At 33.2% G+C, this 21,769-nt stretch overlaps 2 protein-coding genes and 1 long non-coding RNA gene across 4 annotated transcripts; 2 read left to right on the forward strand and 1 right to left on the reverse strand.

Moving 5' to 3' along the window:
* Nucleotides 1-8,389: 8,389 nt before the first annotated feature.
* Nucleotides 8,390-9,388, reverse strand: LOC145636551 (uncharacterized). Its single transcript, XM_081688130.1, has one exon. It carries the CDS (start codon nucleotides 9,386-9,388, stop codon nucleotides 8,390-8,392), a length of 999 nt encoding a protein of 332 aa, XP_081544256.1.
* A 1,518-nt stretch (nucleotides 9,389-10,906) lies between these two features.
* Nucleotides 10,907-14,675, forward strand: LOC145634368 (uncharacterized). The gene is made up of 3 exons (XR_014113406.1): nucleotides 10,907-11,062; nucleotides 13,685-13,841; nucleotides 14,287-14,675. It is a non-coding gene; the product is annotated as an uncharacterized LOC145634368 (long non-coding RNA).
* A 1,495-nt stretch (nucleotides 14,676-16,170) lies between these two features.
* LOC145635655 (uncharacterized) lies at nucleotides 16,171-19,917 on the forward strand. 2 transcript variants are annotated; one of them, XM_081686976.1, is made up of 5 exons: nucleotides 16,171-16,542; nucleotides 18,428-18,684; nucleotides 18,876-18,963; nucleotides 19,450-19,516; nucleotides 19,603-19,917. In XM_081686976.1, exons 1-5 carry the CDS (start codon nucleotides 16,487-16,489, stop codon nucleotides 19,654-19,656), a joined length of 522 nt encoding a protein of 173 aa, XP_081543102.1. In that variant the 5' UTR covers nucleotides 16,171-16,486; the 3' UTR covers nucleotides 19,657-19,917. The 2 variants fall into 2 exon arrangements, with proteins under 2 accessions (XP_081543102.1, XP_081543103.1); XM_081686977.1 differs by having other exon boundaries at nucleotides 19,471-19,516.
* The last annotated feature ends 1,852 nt before the right edge of the window (nucleotides 19,918-21,769 follow it).

Genomic DNA, 21,769 nt, shown 5'->3' on the forward strand with positions numbered 1-21,769 from the left:
CCAAGGTTAGATAAAATTATTGGTCAAATTTATTTCAAATAGGATATTTACACATTTCAAAAACTCCCTAAATAATATAACATAGTTTGTGTGAATAATGTGAAACTCTTAAAATTACAATTGAAAAAGAACCTATGAAATTGAAAATTGTGCGAAGTACTCCGTACCGTTCAACCTACAAGCTAAGGATATAGGAGTATTCATTTTCATTCTATAAAAAGAAGGGATATGGAGTATTATTCATACAATTAGAGCTATAAGCATTAAGCAATATTTTAACTTTCAAATTTGAAACCATCTAATAATCCTTTTATTTTAAAAAAAATAAAAATAAAAAAATAAATAGCTAGGTGAGTTGGCCTATAAAAAAGTCTTAGCTGATTTGGATTATCATACAGTATAATTAGATTTAACATCATAAAAGTATTATTTAGCGTGATATAACATGGGAAGTTTCATTAAAAATGCTACTCCTATGACAATTGAAATTGGAGAGGAGTAATTTTTGGGGCCATTTTAGATAATTTAATAATATAAGATACTTCTTTTAACCCTACACTTTGGTGGCATGTCTCATTATCCTAATTCTTTTGAATTATTATTTGGTGAGAATGCTAAAACACATGGTGATTGACCGATTATTGTTGGCCAACATAAACAATGCTCCATAGTAGGGTATGTAATGTTATATTGATTATAACATAATACTTGTATAAATTTAATGATTTTAATCCAATTTAGTCTAAAATTATATACTATTTCGTACATGTTTTTTCAATTTTCAAAATTTTGATTTATAAGTACAATAGCTTTTTTTACACACTTTCTCCGTCCTAATAATATTTCAACAATTAGACTTTTGCACTATTCATTACTCTTGTTCATTCACCACATAATATGATTAATACATTAATAAGTAAATCATAGTTATGTGAGATCTTGTACGTTAGATTAGTCTCACAAAATACTTTCACAATATTAACTTTTTACAATTTAATTTTTACTTATATACAATTATAGATATATTACATATAAAATGTGATTTCAGATGCATAATTCCATCCGTGTTGCAATTTTTTTTGGAGCGAAAGAAGTAATACTCAACAATTCAACCAATAAATAATTATAACCAACCTGAATGAGATTTTGGATTGGATATGACAATTTCTGGACTTGAGATACAATAATTTCCTTGTACTTGATCTCTTATTTCTTACATGATTTAATATCTAACATTACTATAAAGTCTAAATTATTTTATAAATAATATAGAGCATAATTGAGGTTTTTTTTAATTAAAAAAAAAAAAAAAAAAATCCAATCTAGTTTATTTGCATCTTAAGGCAATTATCATAGATGTCGGGAAAAATCTATATATACCACCCTTATCCCCTACTTTATTTGAGAGTGTAGTGCGTTTGAGGAACTTTTCTTTGATTTTGTCCCTTTTTTCTTCTTCTTTTTTAGGTGATGACCAATGAGATTATTGATTGCTTTTTTCTATTTTGTACTTTAATATTATATATTTCATTCTTTTCAATTATTTAATTTACATTGCACCTTTACACTAAGCATAATGTAACTTGGTAAATGATTATTGATGTAGAATTAATTTAATTCCACGAGTTTTTAAAAGATCATAGAGATTACTATGTGCCTGGCCAGCACAACTTTTGCATAAATGGTACGAAGAGATCACACTAATTTTATTATTACATGCAGGAGATGTAGGCATGCAGCACAACTCCCATTGTTCGGGTGAAATTCTTACTCTAATAAATAACATCATTGAGCTTTTGCACTTACATCTATAGAGATTCAAAGATCTAATTTTATAACATATGTTTCTTCTGTTCATTAAAAATTACCCTGTATAGACGCAATAATAGCAGCTCTATATTATTTTGGATTGTCCCAATATTGAGTTTGTTTCATATCACTTTTGATTTGATAAGTTTTTCTACTTGATCTCTCGCTTATATGCTCCTCATTCATATGCACATGTTAGCCAATTTATGTGCACAACTTATCCCAGGTTAAATCGAGAGTTAATTATGTACACCCGGGTGTACCATACACCTAAGGTCATTTGCTCATTCAATCAATAAATGAGTTTTTGTACGGTATACTCGTGTGTATATAACAAATTCTAGGTTAAATCAATTGAATGTATGTAGGGTAATCTTTAAAAAGCGGATTTATATTCAAGAATGACCAACATGATTTAATTCTAACAAAATTTGCATCAAAAGCAACTAGAATTGAATACAGCTAGATTAAAGTACTGTAGTATGAATTATAGTCAATTTAGATTGCAATCCTCTAAGATGTTATTTTGACAACTACAATCAATAATAGTTTAATCATACATGCGTCACCTTAAAAGTCCATTATTCATTAAGTTTCATATGTTTATTATTGTATAGTTTTCAATAGAGTACTAATTAGTTATAGATCGACTTCATTATATACGAAGCATACTTGCATTGTGGTCGATTAAATACTTACATGTGAAGAAATATGTCAAGGGTGACAATTACCCTATGCGAGTACATTAGACCCCATGTGTATCCATGTGTTTGCACAAGTAGGTCCGTGTAATTTCTAACTTTTTTGATTTTCTTGATACCCTCGTGATTATTTTAATTGCTTAATCTTTTATTATTATAGTCTAGCTTTTTACTGTAGTATAATTCATTAAAAAAAAATGGTTATCACTTAAAACACGAGATTTGTTTTTAATTACGTAGTATATTCCATCATCCCTTCAAAACCCACAATCTACCTCATGTCATGTTGATTCTTGGTACTATATCAAAGAGCAACTTAACCAGATCAAAAAATTAAGCTTATGGCCTAATTGAAGTCCACGTACTATATTATCTCTTATACTTTTTTAATTCTAAAACAAAGATCAAATATAGAGATAGGTGGTGCACTATAACCCTTTTTTTTCCGCTTAATTTAAGATTTTAAAAGGAGCAAAAAGAATATTCAATGAGTGAAAAAATACCCTTAAATACGTACACCTCGAACATAACTTAAGTCGACACCTTAAATTGAATCGATGAGGCCCAATTTCATTTCTCATTAAATCAACTTTACTTAATTTCATTAAAAATACCTATTTGACGTAAAATCTAAATTAGATGGAGTAGATGAAATGAATAACATACTGCGTAATATGAAATGAAGCTTCTCATAGAAATAAAGCCATAATAAAGAGTAGCTTACCAAATGATTCTAAATGTGTCGCATAAAAACAACTAACCCGTAGTTTCTAAGAAAGTGTGCATTGGATCAAATCCACTAATTAAATTTATACACGTTCATTTTGGAAACAAATTATAGTACAAAACAAGTCAATTAACCTATTACGTGCTTTCTTATTTTATTTTATTTTAATTGAAAATTTGTCATGCCTTCCACTTTGATTTTGTACAAAAGCAGGACACGTGGCAAATTGGAGTTGGACACAATCACTCAAGAGGAACATGCAACACGTAGAAGAAGACGAACTTAAGAGGTCACACTCTATTATGTGTACATAATACGTAATGGTAGTATATATAATTATTAAAAATTGCTTTCATATAATTGTCTCACATACAAAATAAATAAATAAATTCAACTATATTTTTGTCTTTTATTCTTTCAATTTCAAACTTCATTAATTATGGGATTCTATCACTTGTTTGTAACTTTAACTCCCATTTTTCTTCTTGCATTTGCGTGTTTGATATTGTATATTATTACAATGTTCTATGATTCAAACTCAAAAAGACATGATATATACATTAACAAATATAATTATTGGTTGTAAACTATGTTAATAACCACCCAATATTATTATTTACATTTTCAACATAGATGAACCTACTACATGATTCATCGACTTGACTTAGCTTTTTCACTATTCATTATGTAGGTGTTAATTATGATCAAAAGTTCCTAATATATTTAGTATTATAAAAACATTCCTTTCCAACTCATGAAAATGAATTTTTAAAATGAACATTATTAGATATGAATAATGCTTTTTGTATTTGTATGATCTATTACTGTATTATTTTGGTGTCAAAAGAACTATGGGGTCATTAGGTTAAATCGTTTGAAATAGGTAGGAATGGAGTTAGAATCCATTCCATCTTGTTGTTGTTGTTGTTGAAGTACTTAGCTAGTAACGGGGTCTCATATCCTAGGGGTTTTAACTCTACAAGGCCCCTAGAATGGTAGAATCCCATACTCGGCCACCATCCTCCTTAAGATTCACATTCCATACTAATGAAGTATATAATTCATTTCCACAATAAATCAAACAATTTTGGATTAGTAAGAGTTTTAGAATATATACATCTCTAGTTTGAGATTCTATACCAATCCATTCCAATTTGATGAACCAAACACCCCCTATAAAAAAATAATAATAAATGTAGACGAAATTCAATTATAAGTTTTAACAACCTCCAGAAATAGATTAAACCAAATTAGTTGACAATCTGACATGCACAATAGACCGTTAGTTCATTACTAAATTAGGCTCGGTGCCGGCGATAATTTTTGAGGGTTTACACCAGCAGTGTATGTTCTTCAAGAAACTTGAGGATAGCCTGATGAGATCTTTACACCCATCAAAAATGGTTGCAGACTACCTGCGTGCCAAGGTTTATGTGAGTTGTCCTTCGTGATAGTGGGATGAGTGTGTTGCCTATAGTAATTTTGGTCGATGGTTCTTGGCATAAGCAGACTCATAGATCTGGGACGGGCTGGTGCATGGAGAATGGTGTTCAAGGGGATCAAGGGCTACTACTGGGGGGAGCTAGTAGCGGTTTGGCTCAATCGGCTCTGCATGCGGAAATGAATGCCTGTCTACAAGGTCTCTATTGGGCTGCGCAAGGTTCTTGCCATCATTAACTATATACACGGACTCTCCATTGATTGGTCTTGTGTCTATAAGGTTCAACGGGACATGGTACAGAAAGCTCATGACCTATCTATTATAGCCAGCAATAGTCTTTCGTCTTTGGGAAATTCTCAATGGTACTCTTAAGGTTTCTTTTTTTCTCAATGGTAAACACTAAAAAAACAAATTATCAATGGTAATCTTCAATTAGTAAAACTAATTTAGTGGTAACATTAATGACATTAATTCATGATTATTAGCCTAACCCTAGTTAGCTAAAGGCAAAATGACTAATTTAACCCTATTAATTAAATAAAAAAATTTAAAAAAACCCTTGCCGCCCCAACCACAATCCACTGCCAGCAACCCTCCCCTGCCAGCGGCGGCCGCGGGCAGTGATCCCCCTCCCTCCCTTCTCCTGGTGCCGGCGCGACCCAGCAGCAGCCGATTCCCTCTCCTCCCTCGATTTCCAGCCCAGCAACATCTCCTTCCCCTTATTCCCACTTCCCTCGATTTCCAATCCACCCAAATCAAAATACACCACCAACAAATCCCCAACAAACTCCATCAACCACCAACAAACCTGGGACAAAACCTGCGACTAAAATCTACGAGAAAATTCCATCAACCACTGACGAAAATCCCGACATGGCAACCCACCTCCCCCCATCCTCGATTCGCTTGATTTCCCACCTCGATTTTTGGTTGAAATTTCTAGGGTTTTTGGGGGCGAAATTTTCAGCTTTGATTTGAATTTTTAGTCGTTATTTGCTCGATTCAAGGTACTTTATGGGGGTTTCCATCAATTTTTGCTCGAAAATGGGATTGGCTCAAAAATGGGGGTTTTGGCTTAGTAATTCTGGGATTTTCGGTGAAATGCAGGTGGGGTTGAGGAGGTGGAAGGAGGTCGGGTTTTGAAAATGGCGGTGGTAAAGAAGAGGGATTGGGTGGTTTAGAGGTTGCAAGTTTGCAACAGCAAAGGGGAGGGAGTTCAGCCCGGCGCCGGGGAGGGGATTTGGGTGGTCGTGACTGGCGCCGGCCGGATAAGGGGTTGGGGCTGGGCGAACAGGGGGTGGCGGGGAAGAAGTGGGTGTAATCATTTTTTTCAAAAAGGGTATTTTAGGATTTTTTTTCTTTTAAAACATTAACCATGGTTAATATTTTCTTAAAATATTTAACTATTGTTACCACTGAATAGTTTTACTAATTAAAGATTATTATTGATAATTTGTATTTTTAGTGTTTACCATTGAGAAAAATAGAAACCTTAAGAGCACCATTGAGAATTTCCCTTCGTCTTTTAATAGTTATATGTAATCTATTTAAGCTTATGTCAAAGTAAAAAAAAAAAAAAAAAAAAAAAAAAAATTGAATTGTTTTATTCAAAAGTACTTTGCTTAACAAACTTATCTATACTTGCTAAATTATACGACGTAAATTATTACTCCCTCCGTTTTTAAATACTTGCTCCACTTTCCTTTTCCGGACGTTTTTAAATACTTGCTCCACTTTCCTTTTCCGGCCGTTTTTAAATACTTGCTCCATTTCTTTATTTGGAAAGTTTTTACAATATTAAATTAATTTCACTCACCTAGTGGACCCAACATATATTATCTCTCATCTAATTCTCTCCACTACTTTTAACTTATACAATTTTTTATTCTTTTACCCACCCCACTACCTCAATATTTTATTATTTTCTCCAATTTCTCCTAAAACTCCGCGCATGGAGAAATGGAGTAAGTATTTAAAAACGGAGGGAGTATTTAGAGTGTGTTTTACTAAACATTCCCATAATAATTAAAGAGGAACAAGATTTAAGATGATGAAATATTGTCTTGTAAGATGTAATTGATCCACTTGCCCCCCCCACCCCCCTAGCCTGACATAACCCATGTGATGAGACTACTTGACCACAAAACCCAACCTTAAAGTGGTTATATCTTTACACCTTTGTCACATTTTATAACAAAATCATAACTCACAATTTTTTTCCCCTTATTATAAATTTCATGTTTATTTTTCTTCTGAATAGTTATTAATTTAATATGTAGAATTCTAAGAATAACAAAAAATAATTCTTAATTTAGTAATGTTACAGGTAAGATATGAAGTATATGAGGGTCCATTTACATATTATATAGTTCAAGCATGTCTAAGGCAAGTTAATGACCCAATTCCTCTACTTGTGGAGGTTTATTGTCGGGGCAATTTCTTATGGGATACCCTACCACAAACCACTCCTTAACTAGCATTGTTGAAATCTTATGACTCCTGCAGTCCTGCATAGTGGTTGCATCATTTATGTCATGGCCTACCCACGACGCAGTGTTTAACGTTGTTGTTGAAGTATATCCGATCAAACAACACATGTAATTGTTTCATATTGATAAAAGTTGAGAGAGTTAAATACTTTATAGAGCCAAGAGGGCTAAACCTCCGCCTATTGCCATATATTTTTGGGATGAAACCTTCTTTGGTCTTGTGAAGTGGACTTTATCTCTTGATTTGCGGATGCGGCCCAGACTCGTAAGATTTTACATAGACGGATAAAAAATACAGTGTCTTAGATTCAAAAACTTAATTAGGTTAAAAATAGAGGTGGTTAAAGTAAAAACAAAATCTAAGTGATTCGGCCAAAATATTTTTTTCCGGACCTTCTAACAAAAAACTTACTTACTGTATTAATAATCGAAATGGTAGAAAGGCAAACCAATAAATATTTCTATCGGTTTTTGAATAATACTAGGTTAAACCTCGTGCAATAGATGCACAGTTGTTCAATAATTATTAAAAACATCATTTTTTTAGGCTACGTATAAAGTTATATTGAACAATTTAATAAATATCCAGATATAACTTTTTCAACAAAGCCACATATAAATTATCTTGAACCATTAAATATTTTTAAAAGTATGGTTTTTTTTTTTTTTTTTTTTTTTTTTTTTTTTTTTTTTTTTTTTATGTAAAGCAAATGCAATCCTTTTTTAGAAGTTATAATTTTTAAAGCAAGGATTATTGTGGAAGATAATTTTTTTTAGCAAGTATTATTGGAGGGAAAATTTTTAATAAAATGTTGCCAAGTGTCCATATAATTAGTTTCGCCTTTAGTAATATGTAATAGAATAGATAATCGAAATGGTAGAGAGGCAAACCAATAAATATTTCTATCAGTTTTAGAATAATACTAGGTTAAACCCCATGCAATAGATGCACGGTTGTTCAATAATAATTATTAAAAACATCATTTTTTTAGGCTACGTATAAAGTTATATTTAACAATTTAATAAATATCCAGATATAACTTTTTCAACAAAGCCACATATAAATTATCTTGAACCATTAAATATTTTTAAAAGTTTGATTTATTTTTTATGTAAAGCAAATGCAATCCTTTTTTAGAAGTTATAATTTTTTTTATTTTTTTATTTTATTTTTTTTGGCAGCTGGGAAACAAAGTAACAAGCTACATAAACTAACACCGTGTCACCCTCGCCCCATTCTCCTAGCTTGCGTTGCTAGGATATGGGCTCTAGCGGTAACATTCCTAGGGACATAAGAAACACAAAAATACTTAAGGCTAGAACATAAGGAAAGGATATCAGCGATCAGGATTTGCAATTCTTTTGGAGCCTTCTGCGGGTTCTTCAAATATTCTACGCTAAGCTTGCTATCCGTTCTGGCCTCCAGTTGATCAGACACTTGTTGTGCACTTAAAATTCCCTCCCTAATGGCTAGTAGCTCGCAATGCAGTGCAGAATTACCAATCACTCTTTTATTACCCTCTTGGAGTACAGCCTCCTCTCTCGAGAGCACCCATCCTACTGCCGCCTCATCTAGCTTCCCCTTCCTCTTTTTCCATGCTCCATCCACTGTTACCATTATTACCTCTTCTGATTCATGCGTACCTTGATGCCAAAAGGGCAGACTATCTGTCCCGCTATCTACTGGGGCTTGCCCTTCTTTGCTTGAGTCGGCCCTTTCCATTTCCCTCGCTATTACACCCATCGCTTCTTTGATCGAGATCATTATCCCAATAGGCGAGTTGGAAGCGTTTCTAAATATTATGTCATTTCTGTGCTTCCACACACACCACAAAGTAGCTAGGATGCCCCCAGCGAGCAGGGGGTTTTCCTCGTTCTGTTTCATAGCATAAGCCAGAAATTTTTTGACCCATTTCCCAACTGGTAACAGTTCATCCTTGATCCTCAACCCAAGAATCCCACAACGCCACACTCTTTTGGTGACTTCGCAGTCCCTGAAAAGATGATCAGACGTTTCCTGACTTTTCCTACACAGTACACACTCTACACAGGAAGTCTCCACCTTTACACCCCTCTTCGCGAGCCTTACTCTACTACTACAAGCGTCATTTAAGATTTCCATCCGAGCATTAGCCATCTGGGAGGTACTTTCAGCTTCCAATACTCTTTCCAGAATCGAATGATTTCCTCGTCTTCTCCTATTCCCTGCCTTGCCAGCCATTTGTACCCTGATTTCACTGTATATTCCCCAGTCTTCGTTTCCCCCTAGAGGATTTCATCATCGTCTTCGTTTCCCCCCAGAAGTTATAATTTTTAAAGCAAGGATTATTGTGAAAGATAAATTTTTTTAGCAAGTATTATTGGAGGGAAAATTTTTAATAAAATGTTGCCAATTATCCATATTAATTTCGCCTTTAGTAATATGTACTCCGTGATAGATAGATTTCTATCGGCCAAAATATTTTTTCCGGACCACTAACATAATTATTGGTTTTAGAATTGCAATTTTGGTACTTGGTACTCCCTCCGTCCCTAAATTACATTTCTCTTTGGAAATTTACACGGGAATTAAGGGGGAAAGAATAAGACAAATAACAATAATTAGATAATGCAATGGGAAGTACAAAGATAGATTAGTTATTACTCATGAGTCATGACATGTCATCAATCCTTTGCAAAAAAAAAAAAAAAAAAAGGATCAATCACATGCTCCTAATTGAAATTTTTTAACCAATCATATTCATTGTAATTTGGCACAAGGATTATGAGTGAGATTAGGTAAGGATGAGTGAGAAAGCATTAAATATAAAACAGAAAAAGAGAGTTGATTTACTAAAAAAAACTTACCAAAAATAGAAAGGAGAAATGTAATTTTGGAATACCAAAAATAGAAAGGAGGAATGTAATTTAGGGACGGAGGGAGTAGTTTGTCAATTACTTGGAGGGAATTGAACTGAACATATAGAAAAATTGACAATTTTCCAATCAATTTGTATATAAAAAAGGTAGTAAAGGACCCGTTTTGAATCCCTGAACTTGTTGTACCGTTGTACGCCTAAAAGAGTAAAAGGGTCAATACTCAATATTTCTATCGGTTTTAGAATAATTAACATTGCCAACATATTTATTGGGCCGAAGAGAGACTTTCCCACCTTTTAGGAAGGGTAAATAGCCAATCTCTGCACCCGCTAACCTACGTACATCAAGAGCAATTGTAATTGTAACATTTTTATTTCACGTTTACATATATATCAATTAAGGTACCCACATCGGAATCATGTCGATCTTTTACACTTAAAATGAATATTACTCATCCGTCTGATATTAGGGCATGTTCTCTTCAGCTTATTTCAGTTCAATTCAGTGCAGTTCAGCTCCAATCAGTTCAGTTCAGTTCCTATTTTCCTTCTCTCATAAAATATTCAGTTGAGCTTCAATCAGTTCAGATCAGTTTTGTAAATCAGAACAGGCCCTTAGTCTTTACATTTTCCTTTCTCAATCCAAAGTACCTCATTAGGTTATAGAATTAAAATCTTACACTTTATCACATTTTTTTTTTGACAAAATAATACTACGTATAGAGCAATCCGTGTTATGGATACATTATCATCTATCAGATCTACATTTCCAATACACTACGAGTCTACGAGTACATAAAATTTTACAAAATGCAACAAATAAAGATGACCCAAATAATATTAGATGTATCAAATGGCCCAAATGAATAGATGAAAGGATAAACAGTTATGAAGCCCATATTTTTTTTGTTTAGAAAGTCTAAAAACTCCATTTTAACTAATTCTGGAAAAATTGCAAAAACCCTACTATTTTCTGTGCTCGTGGAAATTAGAAGCTAAGTTCTAGGAGGTGAGCTTTGATCTTTGTAATCAACCAGGTAATGTCATCTTTCATGATCTGCTTTATTACCAATATATTATTACTTGAATTCTTAAATTGTTATATTTAAATTAGATAATGGGTTCTGAATAACTTGTGCAAATTAGTGAAATAAATTTGATGGTTGTAAAAAATAAAATTGTTGAATTCGATTATAATGCTATTTTGTTGAACCCTTTTGGGAAATTTACTTGGATAATAATCTGGGTATAAGGGTTATTCAAAGATTGATTGGAATGTTATGAAAATGTAAAATCTGGGAAATGTTAAATTTTCTGTTGTAAATTCTTTGATTAGAATTCAATTTTAGGGTTCTGGGATGAATTTATTAGTAATTATTTAATTTTGGCAATTGCTGTTTTCTGTATGAGATTCTTTTCAAAGGTGCATTTTAAAATTTTGATGCTTTATATGCCCATTTAAATGAATGGAATGGAATGGACTGAGTTTGGATACTAGAAATTAAGTGAATTAAGCTGCAAAGTTTCTCAATGAACGATGCACTTACGATTTCGAAGCCTCTTTCAACAGAGGCGCTTGCTTGTCACTGATCTTGATAGGTGCAATAGTTGTGCTATTAGAGGATTTGTAGGTTATTTGGGTGGATTGATATTAGTATAACCTCATAAGCTTGAGTGTTATAGCTGCTCAAGTATGTTGTAATTCTGGTAAAGCTCCACTTGAAAGGTCTTAGTGTGCTTTGTTAGAGGCAACTGATTGTCAATCGCTAAATGCCTGCATATGGAGTATGCTCTATCTATTGATTAATGGAGGAGTGCGAGTGGGAAGTCCAAATACTTGAACATTTAGTGTCCCATGACACTTTACTTTTTGGAGGTTTTAGATTAGGTTGGTATGAAAAATATCAAAATATTTGCAAATGTTTTGGTTAGTAGGAGTTAGGGATATAGAAACAACCATGTACATAGTCTATATTGGAAATTTGGGATTATGATGCTCACTTAAGCTCTGCTTTCATCTATCCTTTTTGAGGAGTAGGAGTGTTGAATTAGTTGAAGTGGCAGAAGAGACATTGCATTTGCGATTTTCTGTAAAGATCTCACAGACATGTTTTAGTTGTGGGACGCTTGTTTACAGTGTTATTGTGATAACTTTGGTTAATACCATGGTGATCAATAAAGACCATAGATAAACTCAAACGCTTAAAAAATCCGTTATATTTGCACCTAACATCTCTAGGCTGTGATTTGTGAAATGGAAGGGCTTCATGCATCTGAGATTTAAGGTTAAATTTTGTAACCAAGCCCCAGTTATTTGTCAATCACTTGAGCGTCTCTATGTCAACACAAAAGGCAGCAAAAAAATTTCTGTACATGAAAAAGCCAACTAAGAGGAAAGGACTAGAAGATTTCTTGCCCTGGGTATGGCAACCTGGCTGGCAGCACTGCAGCTGTGTTTCTGCTCACATTGATAAGGCATACAATGTACACTGTTGTCAAGTCTCTTAATCAATCTGATAATAACACTCTCTGTAACACCTTACATCGCATCGCGTCCCTATACTCTGAAATTTATAATGGCTATAATTGTCTTTTTTTTTTGTTAGTGCTACCTCATTTTCCAGTCTGAAGAACCTGACTTGCATTAACCTAAACATTGTTCGTCAGTCTGTCTTAGGAGTAGTTGTCTAGCCTCAATGGGTTTTTATTTTTATTTATTTTTTTTTATTTATTTATTTTTTATTTTTTTTTTGTAAAATTTAGAAATTTTGCAGAGACCTTAGAACTAGCAGTCCTCTGGCTTTGGAAACAGTTGTTTGGAGTTAAGTGGCACTGGATCCTATCCCTTATAGAAGGGAGATGCCTATAATTATTAGACCAAGGCTGAGAGACAAAAGGAAGAAAGGATTGAGATGAAGTCGTTATATATTCAAATATGTTAACTCAGCCACTCAGGCCTTGATATGGGGGTGATCACGGGGTTCAGGGATGCGAAATATTGAGTTAAGTACTGGGAAAGGATTTATTCAACACTTACTTATAGCCCTTCGGTAAATTTTGATTTTTGAAGCCTGGAGAAAATTTGTCATAGTAACACTGCAATCTTCAATTTCAATTCAGATTTTCTTGATTAGATGATGTTCTAGTACCTTCACCGATTGCATCATTTGCTTGTAAAGCATAGTGCCGTGTCAATTACATTGTATTACATAATATAGTGCCGTGTCAATTACATAATACTAAGTATAGTGGAATTATTGTGGACAATAGACTTGTAGAGCGGATTGATTTGTGCTAAACTCATTATACTGATGAAACACCTTTGTTCACTGTGCAATATATTCCTAATTTGGCATGTGAACACCTGTCAGGCTGCCTCCATGTGTAAGGTCCATATTAGATGTTTCTTAATGGATCTTGAAATACGTGTTGTGGTCCGCCTTTGGAAACCCTCCTCCAAGATCTCCCGGGGCTCTTTCGTTTGTTGATAAAATTGGGGAGGGGGATAGCACAAAATCTTTTGTAGATCAGTGTGTCATTAAGACGTCTCCCCCTTTCCCCAATAGGGGGAGAAGAGAGGGGGGGTGGGGGAGGTAACACTTAATACTAATCTCTTCCATTAATTTGAAGAATTTCCCTAACAAAAATTACAAATGCAGTAACCATGAAGGTGCGGTCATCAGTAAGGAAGATGTGTGAGTTTTGCAAGGTGGTCAAACGTCGTGGTCGTGTGTATGTACTTTGCAGTGCCAAACCCAAGCACAAGCAGCGACAAGGCTTCTCAACTTTTGCACATGAAGGGCCGCTTATAAACACGTATGTAATCCACTGCATCTCCTTTCTCTGTTTCAGTCTATATTTTTTTTCAGCTGCTGAAGTTTGCATAGAGAATTGAGAATCCTGATCAGTATTTTGGACTTTGTAACTTTGGGTAACTAACCACTTGCCTTGGCATTTCTTCTTAGTAAACAATATTGAGTCAGCTGGAAGGTTGGCCCCTCCATGTAGTTATACTTATCATAGTTTCATATTTGGTGTATATACTGCAGCTTATACGTAATGAGCACGTGTATTACTTGATGAATAATACTTGCAATTACTGAAAAGTGAAAAATGTGTAGCAAATGATAATGAAGTTGTTTTTAGAGAGAATATCAATTGGCATGAAGTCGAGACAGTATTTATGTAAGTTTAAGTAGCTGCCTTTCTCATATTGAAAGCATCAACGGTGCTCTAATAACTTGTCATATTGAACATTCAGGCCTGCGGATATAAGTTCAAAGCCATTGATTTCAAACAGCCCAAGCTTGCGCATCGGTCTGGCGTCTGCTTTGCCTAAAGTACATCAGCCTGCTGCACTGTTTGGTTGGAGGGATGCTATTGCTTCACTTCTGTTCAAGAAAGGCAACTAAGTAATTAGCAATTTTGAAAAGTACCCAAGGAATTATATACACTGAATTTTCTATTACAATTGCATAAACTTTTTTTAGCTAATGACAATTTTGTACGTATCAGCCATAGCATTTCACCTTTTAGTATTTGCTTATTCTCTGTATGTCCTATGCTTTGACTTCTCTTGCTCTAAACTACTCATTTTCTCCCAAAAATTGGAGCATTCTGATGAGAAATTTGTATTTTCTGCTTATTATATTCTTGCTGTTAAGTAAATACTACCTCAATTCTCAATATTTTGTCAACTTCTTTATGTTGTCCCGCATCATTACTTAAAAAAAATAATTATATATACTCGGGTATAAGGTGTATCCAAGGATATTTTCAATTCATTTTAAAATATGAAAATGAGCACAATAAAATCAAATGAGTAAGCCCACTCTTGGATGCACCTATCTTTGTGCACCCATGTGTATATGAAAGGTGTTGCAAAATTATTGAACTATTATATACTTGTATAATTTTGATCGTAATTTTTTTAACTACAAATATATAAACCTAAATGTCATTAATGTAATTATTATTGGGTTGATAATTTATTCATATTTTTCTCATTAACTTTTTATGATTTATTTATCTAATGTTATTATTATATTAGTTCATTTTTTAACATAAAGGTGAAACATACAAGCCTATAGCCTTGAGGATAGAGTTTCTTCTTTTATTTCTGTTAAGGTGATAAAGTAGTGTTCTTTACCTTTTCTTTTACTTTTCTTTTTCTTCTCATTTGTGTTTAACACACAAAGACTTTGAACACCCAACTTGCTCTATAAGACATTGACTCTTTCCACAATTAAAGTCAAAGATTGAAATTTCTACTTCATCTTTATCCCTTTGTCTTATAGTACAATAATAAAGGTTGGATTAACATCTAAGACTATTTAATTTCACACTTACGGTCGTCCTCTTTTCAACCTTTTCTATCTTGATAAGGATCGATTAAGATCATTGGCCTAAAATTAACTAGATTAATGTCAACTAAACTTAGTAATTTTGGAGGTGAATACCAACACTGAAAACCCAAAAATAAAATCTCAAATACATTACCGTCTTTGCAACTCTCTATACCAACACACACACTTAGGGGTGTAAATGAGTTGAGCTGAGCCGAGCCGAGTACTACCTTGTTCATATTCTGACTTTTTAACTCAGGTGAGTCCGACAACGATCCCGAGCTTTCAAGCGAGCTCAAAAATCTGCTCAAACTCGGTTCTTTTAGTACATTATATGTCCACAAACAGTTCATGAACAACTCGTTTATAATAAAACGAGTTGATAAACAAGTGTTTCATGAATGAGCTTGATAATAAACGAAATTTGTACTTTTGACATTTGAAAATATCAAAAGTAACACAATAATTAAATCTTAATTATAAACTTAATATATAATTTAACAAATGTGAATAAATCAATATCCGTGAACATAATTAAACGAGTAGTTCGTGAAAATAAATAGATGAGTTTTTCATGAACTTATCTTAACGAGAATATATATGTTCGTATTCAAGCTTATTTATTAAACGAGCTTCAAAATTTGTTCAAGCTCGGCTCATTTATTAAATAAACAAACATGAACGAGCTTTAACTAAGCTCGGACCCGAGTAGTTTATTGATCGGTTCGGTTCATTTACACTCTATTATAATTTCAATTAATTAATAAAATGGATTACTTACAGTATGATGCTTGTTGAAGACTTGAAGAAGATAGGACAGAAAACGACAACCCAATTGAACTACTCAATAACCCAAAAGGCCAAGGGCCAATCAAAACAAAACTCAGAGAATAGTATAATCCAATTAATCTCATCCAGCTCTTCTACAATTGATTCAATAATCTCTGTCATCATCAAATATTTTGTCTTTCTGAATTTCAATTATTTCAAAAATTCCCCCAAAAATATAATTATCTATACTAAAACAAGCTCCATTAATTTTTTTTTTCTTTTTTCCTGGGTTTCTTAAACCCTTTATTCATTCAATTACACAGATTGGTTTCTGGGTTTGTTTCAATGACTGTTTATGACTCGTTTACTTCTTGGATCAACAGCTTCCTTGCTTGCATAGGGTATGCTACCTTCTTCTATTTTTCTTTCTGATTTCAAAGTTCACAACTTTTTTTTTTTTTTTAATAATTCATTTTATTTAATAATTGTAATTAATTTATGCACTGTATTTCATGATTTTATACTGTTATTCCCCTCTTGGATAACTTTAGGATATGGGTCTGCTTAAATAATTTTTGTTTTTTTACATGTATATGAATTTTTTTTTTTTTTTTGTGTTTTCATTTTTTTTTTTTTTTTTTTGGGTAGGTTTACTGTTGGGACTGTGAATTTGGATTAGTTGATATTTTAGCTGAATTGGTAATGCTCAATTGCAAATGTTAATAGTTGTTAATGTCTTTTAATGGTGATGGAGATAGTTTATTGACTAAGAAAACACTGGTGGCTAATTTAAGCTGCATGTTGTGTATGAAAGGAAGCAGATTTCTGATATTCAATCTGCCAAGTGCCTACTTTCATTTGCAATTTGAACCAAACTAAGTGTGATTTACCATATACTTCCTTGTGACTCTCTCAATTTGAAAGATTCTTTAAGCTAAAAGATTGGCCCTGCAGGCTGCAGCTAGCTAATTGCTTATGATTTAGTACTGAGAGTGTCACTCAGTGATCATGTGCGATTTGCGTATATTGCCGATCTCGAAACAATTGATTTCCAGCTTTCTAGACTGTTGTTGATAGGTGTATTTGAGCTATATAAAACGAACACTAGAAAGAACACTACTGATTATTAGGAATAGGTCATGGTTGTTTTGGCCTAGGGGATTAACAGTTAGTTTCATGTTTGATGAAAAGCTTCCTAGGTTCATTTTTTAAACTTAATGGTGGTTTCCATTCGCGCTTTAGAGCCCTAAGAGGCCAAAACATCTATGCAAACTCACTGATTATTATATAAACATCAAACGTGTTCACTTGTGGAGTTGTGGCTGTATGCATGCCTGTATCACTTACTAATTACTTCCTGTATGTGCTAGTTGAACATTCCTGCCTTTCACCAAGTCAGAAGTACTCTAATTCAGCTGCAGTTTACATATGGGGCTATCTGCTTAGTCATTGTAGTCATGTTCTGTATTCTATAACAATTGTGGTGCTGTTCTAATTATTTAAATGATCTGTTAAGGTCAATGTTCCAATCTGATGGTTCTTAATCTTTTTGAATCCTTATATATATTATTTTGCATTAGAGTGTAACCTATAATTTGTACTGTGTTTGAATGGCATGTTATCAATTAATTTATCACATCCGTAGGGCTACAAATCAAAATAAATCTATCAGGATTACAATCTTCTTTCTATTAAAAGTTGTCATCTCTTTATCTGCTTCCTGTGTGTTCAGTTGTTTCAGTATCAACTGAAGACAAATCGCCTTTAGAATCAAGTACTCTAATCATAAGTGCAACTTGTTCATAACTACTGTCTTAAGTTCATAACTACTGGTGTTACCTTCGATAAGCAACTTAGTATGACGTCGTGAGTCCCTTGGGAATTTCCATATATTGTGAATTTGTGATGCTTTGGTAGTTTTGGTTTGGTGGGATCTTTTTCTAGGATAGACATGAGATTTTGGCTGCTATGATGCCAGAGATCTAGATTAGCACCTGTGTCTATTTTTCTTTTGTTAAGAGTTCTAAGGAGAATCAAACCTCTGTATACAATAGCTCCCAACTCAAGGGGAGGTAAGAACCAAATCCCCAACTCCTTGGTTGGAAGGGGGGAGCTCTACCATTGAGGTTCCGTTTGACTCTCACATTGTTGTTCATGTTGATTGCTTTGTCTTTTGTTTTTTGGTAATTCCTGAGTTTCTTAAATGAATCCAGTATGATATGTTTGGTGAAAATTGAATCCAGTATGTGCTTGTACATATTCATGAACCTGTTTTGGACAGCGCAGTAGCTGTTTGGGAGGCTGTGCAAAACCAACACACACTCCAGTAGATGATTATCCGACAAAAGGACTACAATGCCAGGGACAGGTGGTGGAGAAACAAAATCTTTCGGATGACTTTTGGGGTACCAGCACAGGTGATTTGGAAAACCCGATGGGTCTATCACAACGAAGCATGTCTTCACTTAGTACATCAAATGTCAGTTTTCTTTCTGATATCGGATCAGCAAGCATGCACTGCCACACTGATTTCGTAAATCCTGGCAAGTTTTTTTTTTTTCCTCTACTGGAAGCTCCTCCTTCCGTAAATCACAGTTTTTTTGCTTGTGATCCACATTCACCTCTAGGTGGGCTGTAATGTCATAGGACAATCATTTCAAGGGCTATAAATCACAACTATCATGAATTTCTCCGGGAAAAATATTTTGATTTCTTGATGATTTCTTTTCTGCAGGTCTTCTTCTCTGGACTCAAATCCGTCTTCAGTGGATTGGAGCTACAAAATCAAATGAAGATCATCAAACCATAGGACCGGCAATCAGGTTATTATTTTTTCTAAAACACATGATATCAGTAACTTATGTTACAAATCTACTGGATTATGTTCCTCCCCACCCCAACTCCCTTCAAATGCTGCTATATTTCCTTTAATATCATTACATATACACTGCAATGAAATTAATAAAATATAGGGGCTCAGGGTTAAGAAGTAAATGTGTATACTAACCAGAAGCAGTCTGTCTTTGCATACATCATAGTGAGCCTTCGTTTATTGTCATCTGAAAATCCTTATTTGAACTTATTGATACACATTTGATCTTACTCAACCTGAAACTTTGGTGAAAAAGAACAAAGCTTACACTAAGTAACTCGTTGAGGGTTGGGTGTTGAGTTTCTTAGAGAGTAACGAATAACTGATCATTCTTAATACATACATATGATCCTACAAAGTGTTCAGCTGCAACTTTATAAGTCGTTAGCAATATGGAATATATTTTCTTACCATCATAGAAACACGTGTTTCACAGTCTAAATGCTACGTATGACAGCTTGCTTAGCTCCAGGGAGCGATTCAGGCGGCCCATCCCTTTATCGGTAAGCTTACTCTTACAAAGATTGGCCTTTTTCCATGCTATGACTGTCAGCTTGGTGCTTACAGTATACTGTTTTTGGAGTGGCAGGAAATGGTAGATTTTCTAGTTGATGTATGGGAGCAGGAAGGATTGTATGACTGAAAGATATGAAGTGTAGATAACAAATTTCAGTTTCTCGATACTTTGAAATGCGGATTCTTAGGAGAATTTGTAAGCAAAGAAGCCTTATAACCAATGTATAGATTTTGATTAACATAGCTAATTTATATACACATGTATGCTTTGTTTTTCCTACTGTAGTTCACAACGTTCATTTCCAGTTTTGTTGCTAAATTGCGTTGTATTATGGACTGGTATTTCTCAATTATGCTCTTAAATACAAACAAAGATTAATTAAACATACTTTGATGTTACTCAGAACATACATCTACATGATATATTTTGTCTAAGAACACCAAAAATCTTGTTAAATAATGATTTCTCCTCCGTTACCAATATTGAGTAGATGTGTCAATGAGTCATTTAGATAGGATTTGGTCCGATGTTATTTATTTTGGCCTTTTGGGTTATATTTGGGCGATGAGTTATTCAATTTAGTTTGGATCCGGTCATCTTTAAATGGAATTACGCAAATTATTCCCCCTTTCACAATTTACCGGTGAACTAGTTCTTGATTTAGCTTAGTCCCTTTTTCGTTAGCTCTCATATGCTTCTAATTGCTCAATTATACGTAGTATAGTATTAAATGGGAAGCCATTTTTATAGGAATTGAGTTAAATTATCACAACCATCTTCCATTATTTATAAAAGGCTTTATTAAAGGAATATACAAGTATAAAAGAAAATACTCAAAGTTCAACTCACTTAACCTAAAAAGTGACCAATTATTGTTGAGACACCTAATTAGTTAAAATATGACCTAGTGTAGACAAATTTTTATAATACAATTGATACATACGTAATTATATAGATTGTTTTTTTTTTTTTTTTTTTTTTTTTTTTTTTTTTTTGAAAGCACATAATTATATAGATTATGGATAAACTTTAATTACATTTACGACTGTATTTCCAATATTTATGCCTAATTACACAAAATTTGATTTATAACATAAAAGGTTTGTTCTTAAATATTCAACATTTGTCAACACTGTATGATATACTACCTCCGTTAATTATTATGTGTAACAAAGGAGGTATTATTTGTGAGGTATAAAATTCTTTTGTTGCACATAATAATTAACGGAGGTAGTATCTTTACTCGTACATAATAGACTCCTCCCTAGTTTATGGAAAATGTAGCCGTGCAACGTACCTACATCCTAAACACCTGTCCTGTAAACGATCTCAACAAACAAAGATCCGTATTGTGCACTGCAAGTATAAATATTATCTAATGATGATTTTCCTCATTTACGAGATTCTAATATAAAACCATAATAAATCAAGGTAGCTAGAATAGTAGGTGATCCATTCAAACTACTGTTTTATCCCAAGAAATTCCATGAATTTGGCTTCATTTTTAAGTTTTTATCTTCCTTTTTCTTGTAATTATTTATGCAAAATATTGTTTTAAACGATTTTTTTTAATGAAGATGTCAGTCAATAACACAGATTCTGTGATCCTGGCTAAAATTGTTTTCCTCTCTTTCTATCCTTCCAAATCACATGCCATTCTTCCTCTTTAGTCCATGCCCTACAAAAGGGCCCCACAAAATCATAGTTTTTATTTTTATTTTTTATTAATTATTATTTTAATTAATTTATTAGTTATTTAATTTTATATAATATTTTATTTTATTTTTGCATGCCATATTCATGCCAGACATTCATTTCTTGTTCAATGTACATTGGCCATTGTTGTCTAAATAAATGACCCTATCATCATGCAGAATTTTGTGCTTTTTGCTGATGTAGATGATAACATTATGAATTTTTCTAAAAGAGGATATTAGATTACAAGTATTCAACACATAGAATCAAGTCCAAAACTTTTTTTTAAAAAAGGAGTTGTTTCATTTTGAAATAGGTGTCATCATGAACTCTTGGGATAAGTATGCATTCTCAATTATCATGCAAGATAATATATAGTTGTATACACCGATACACGATTTCACATTACATTATAGTCCTTATAGAGTTATAGGTGATGACATAGAAAGACACAAGCAATATTAATTTGGGGGAAATGTATGGTTAATAGCTATTTAATAATATATATTATTAAAAAAAAATTAAAAAACGATCTCAATTTTGC

Source organism: Chenopodium album, chromosome 6 (genome assembly GCF_948465745.1).
Source record: "Chenopodium album chromosome 6, dcCheAlbu1.1, whole genome shotgun sequence".
Lineage (NCBI taxonomy): Eukaryota > Viridiplantae > Streptophyta > Magnoliopsida > Caryophyllales > Amaranthaceae > Chenopodium > Chenopodium album.

Bases quoted from the DNA above. Each gene is read 5' to 3' on its own strand.
- LOC145636551 (XM_081688130.1), bottom strand. From the start codon at position 9,388: ATGGCTGGCAAGGCAGGGAATAGGAGAAGACGAGGAAATCATTCGATT.
- LOC145635655 (XM_081686976.1), top strand. From the start codon at position 16,487: ATGACTGTTTATGACTCGTTTACTTCTTGGATCAACAGCTTCCTTGCT. The intron at 16,543-18,427 runs GTATGCTACCTT...TGGACAGCGCAG, and splicing joins AGCTTCCTTGCTTGCATAGG to TAGCTGTTTGGGAGGCTGTG. The intron at 18,964-19,449 runs GTTATTATTTTT...CGTGTTTCACAG, and splicing joins ACCATAGGACCGGCAATCAG to TCTAAATGCTACGTATGACA.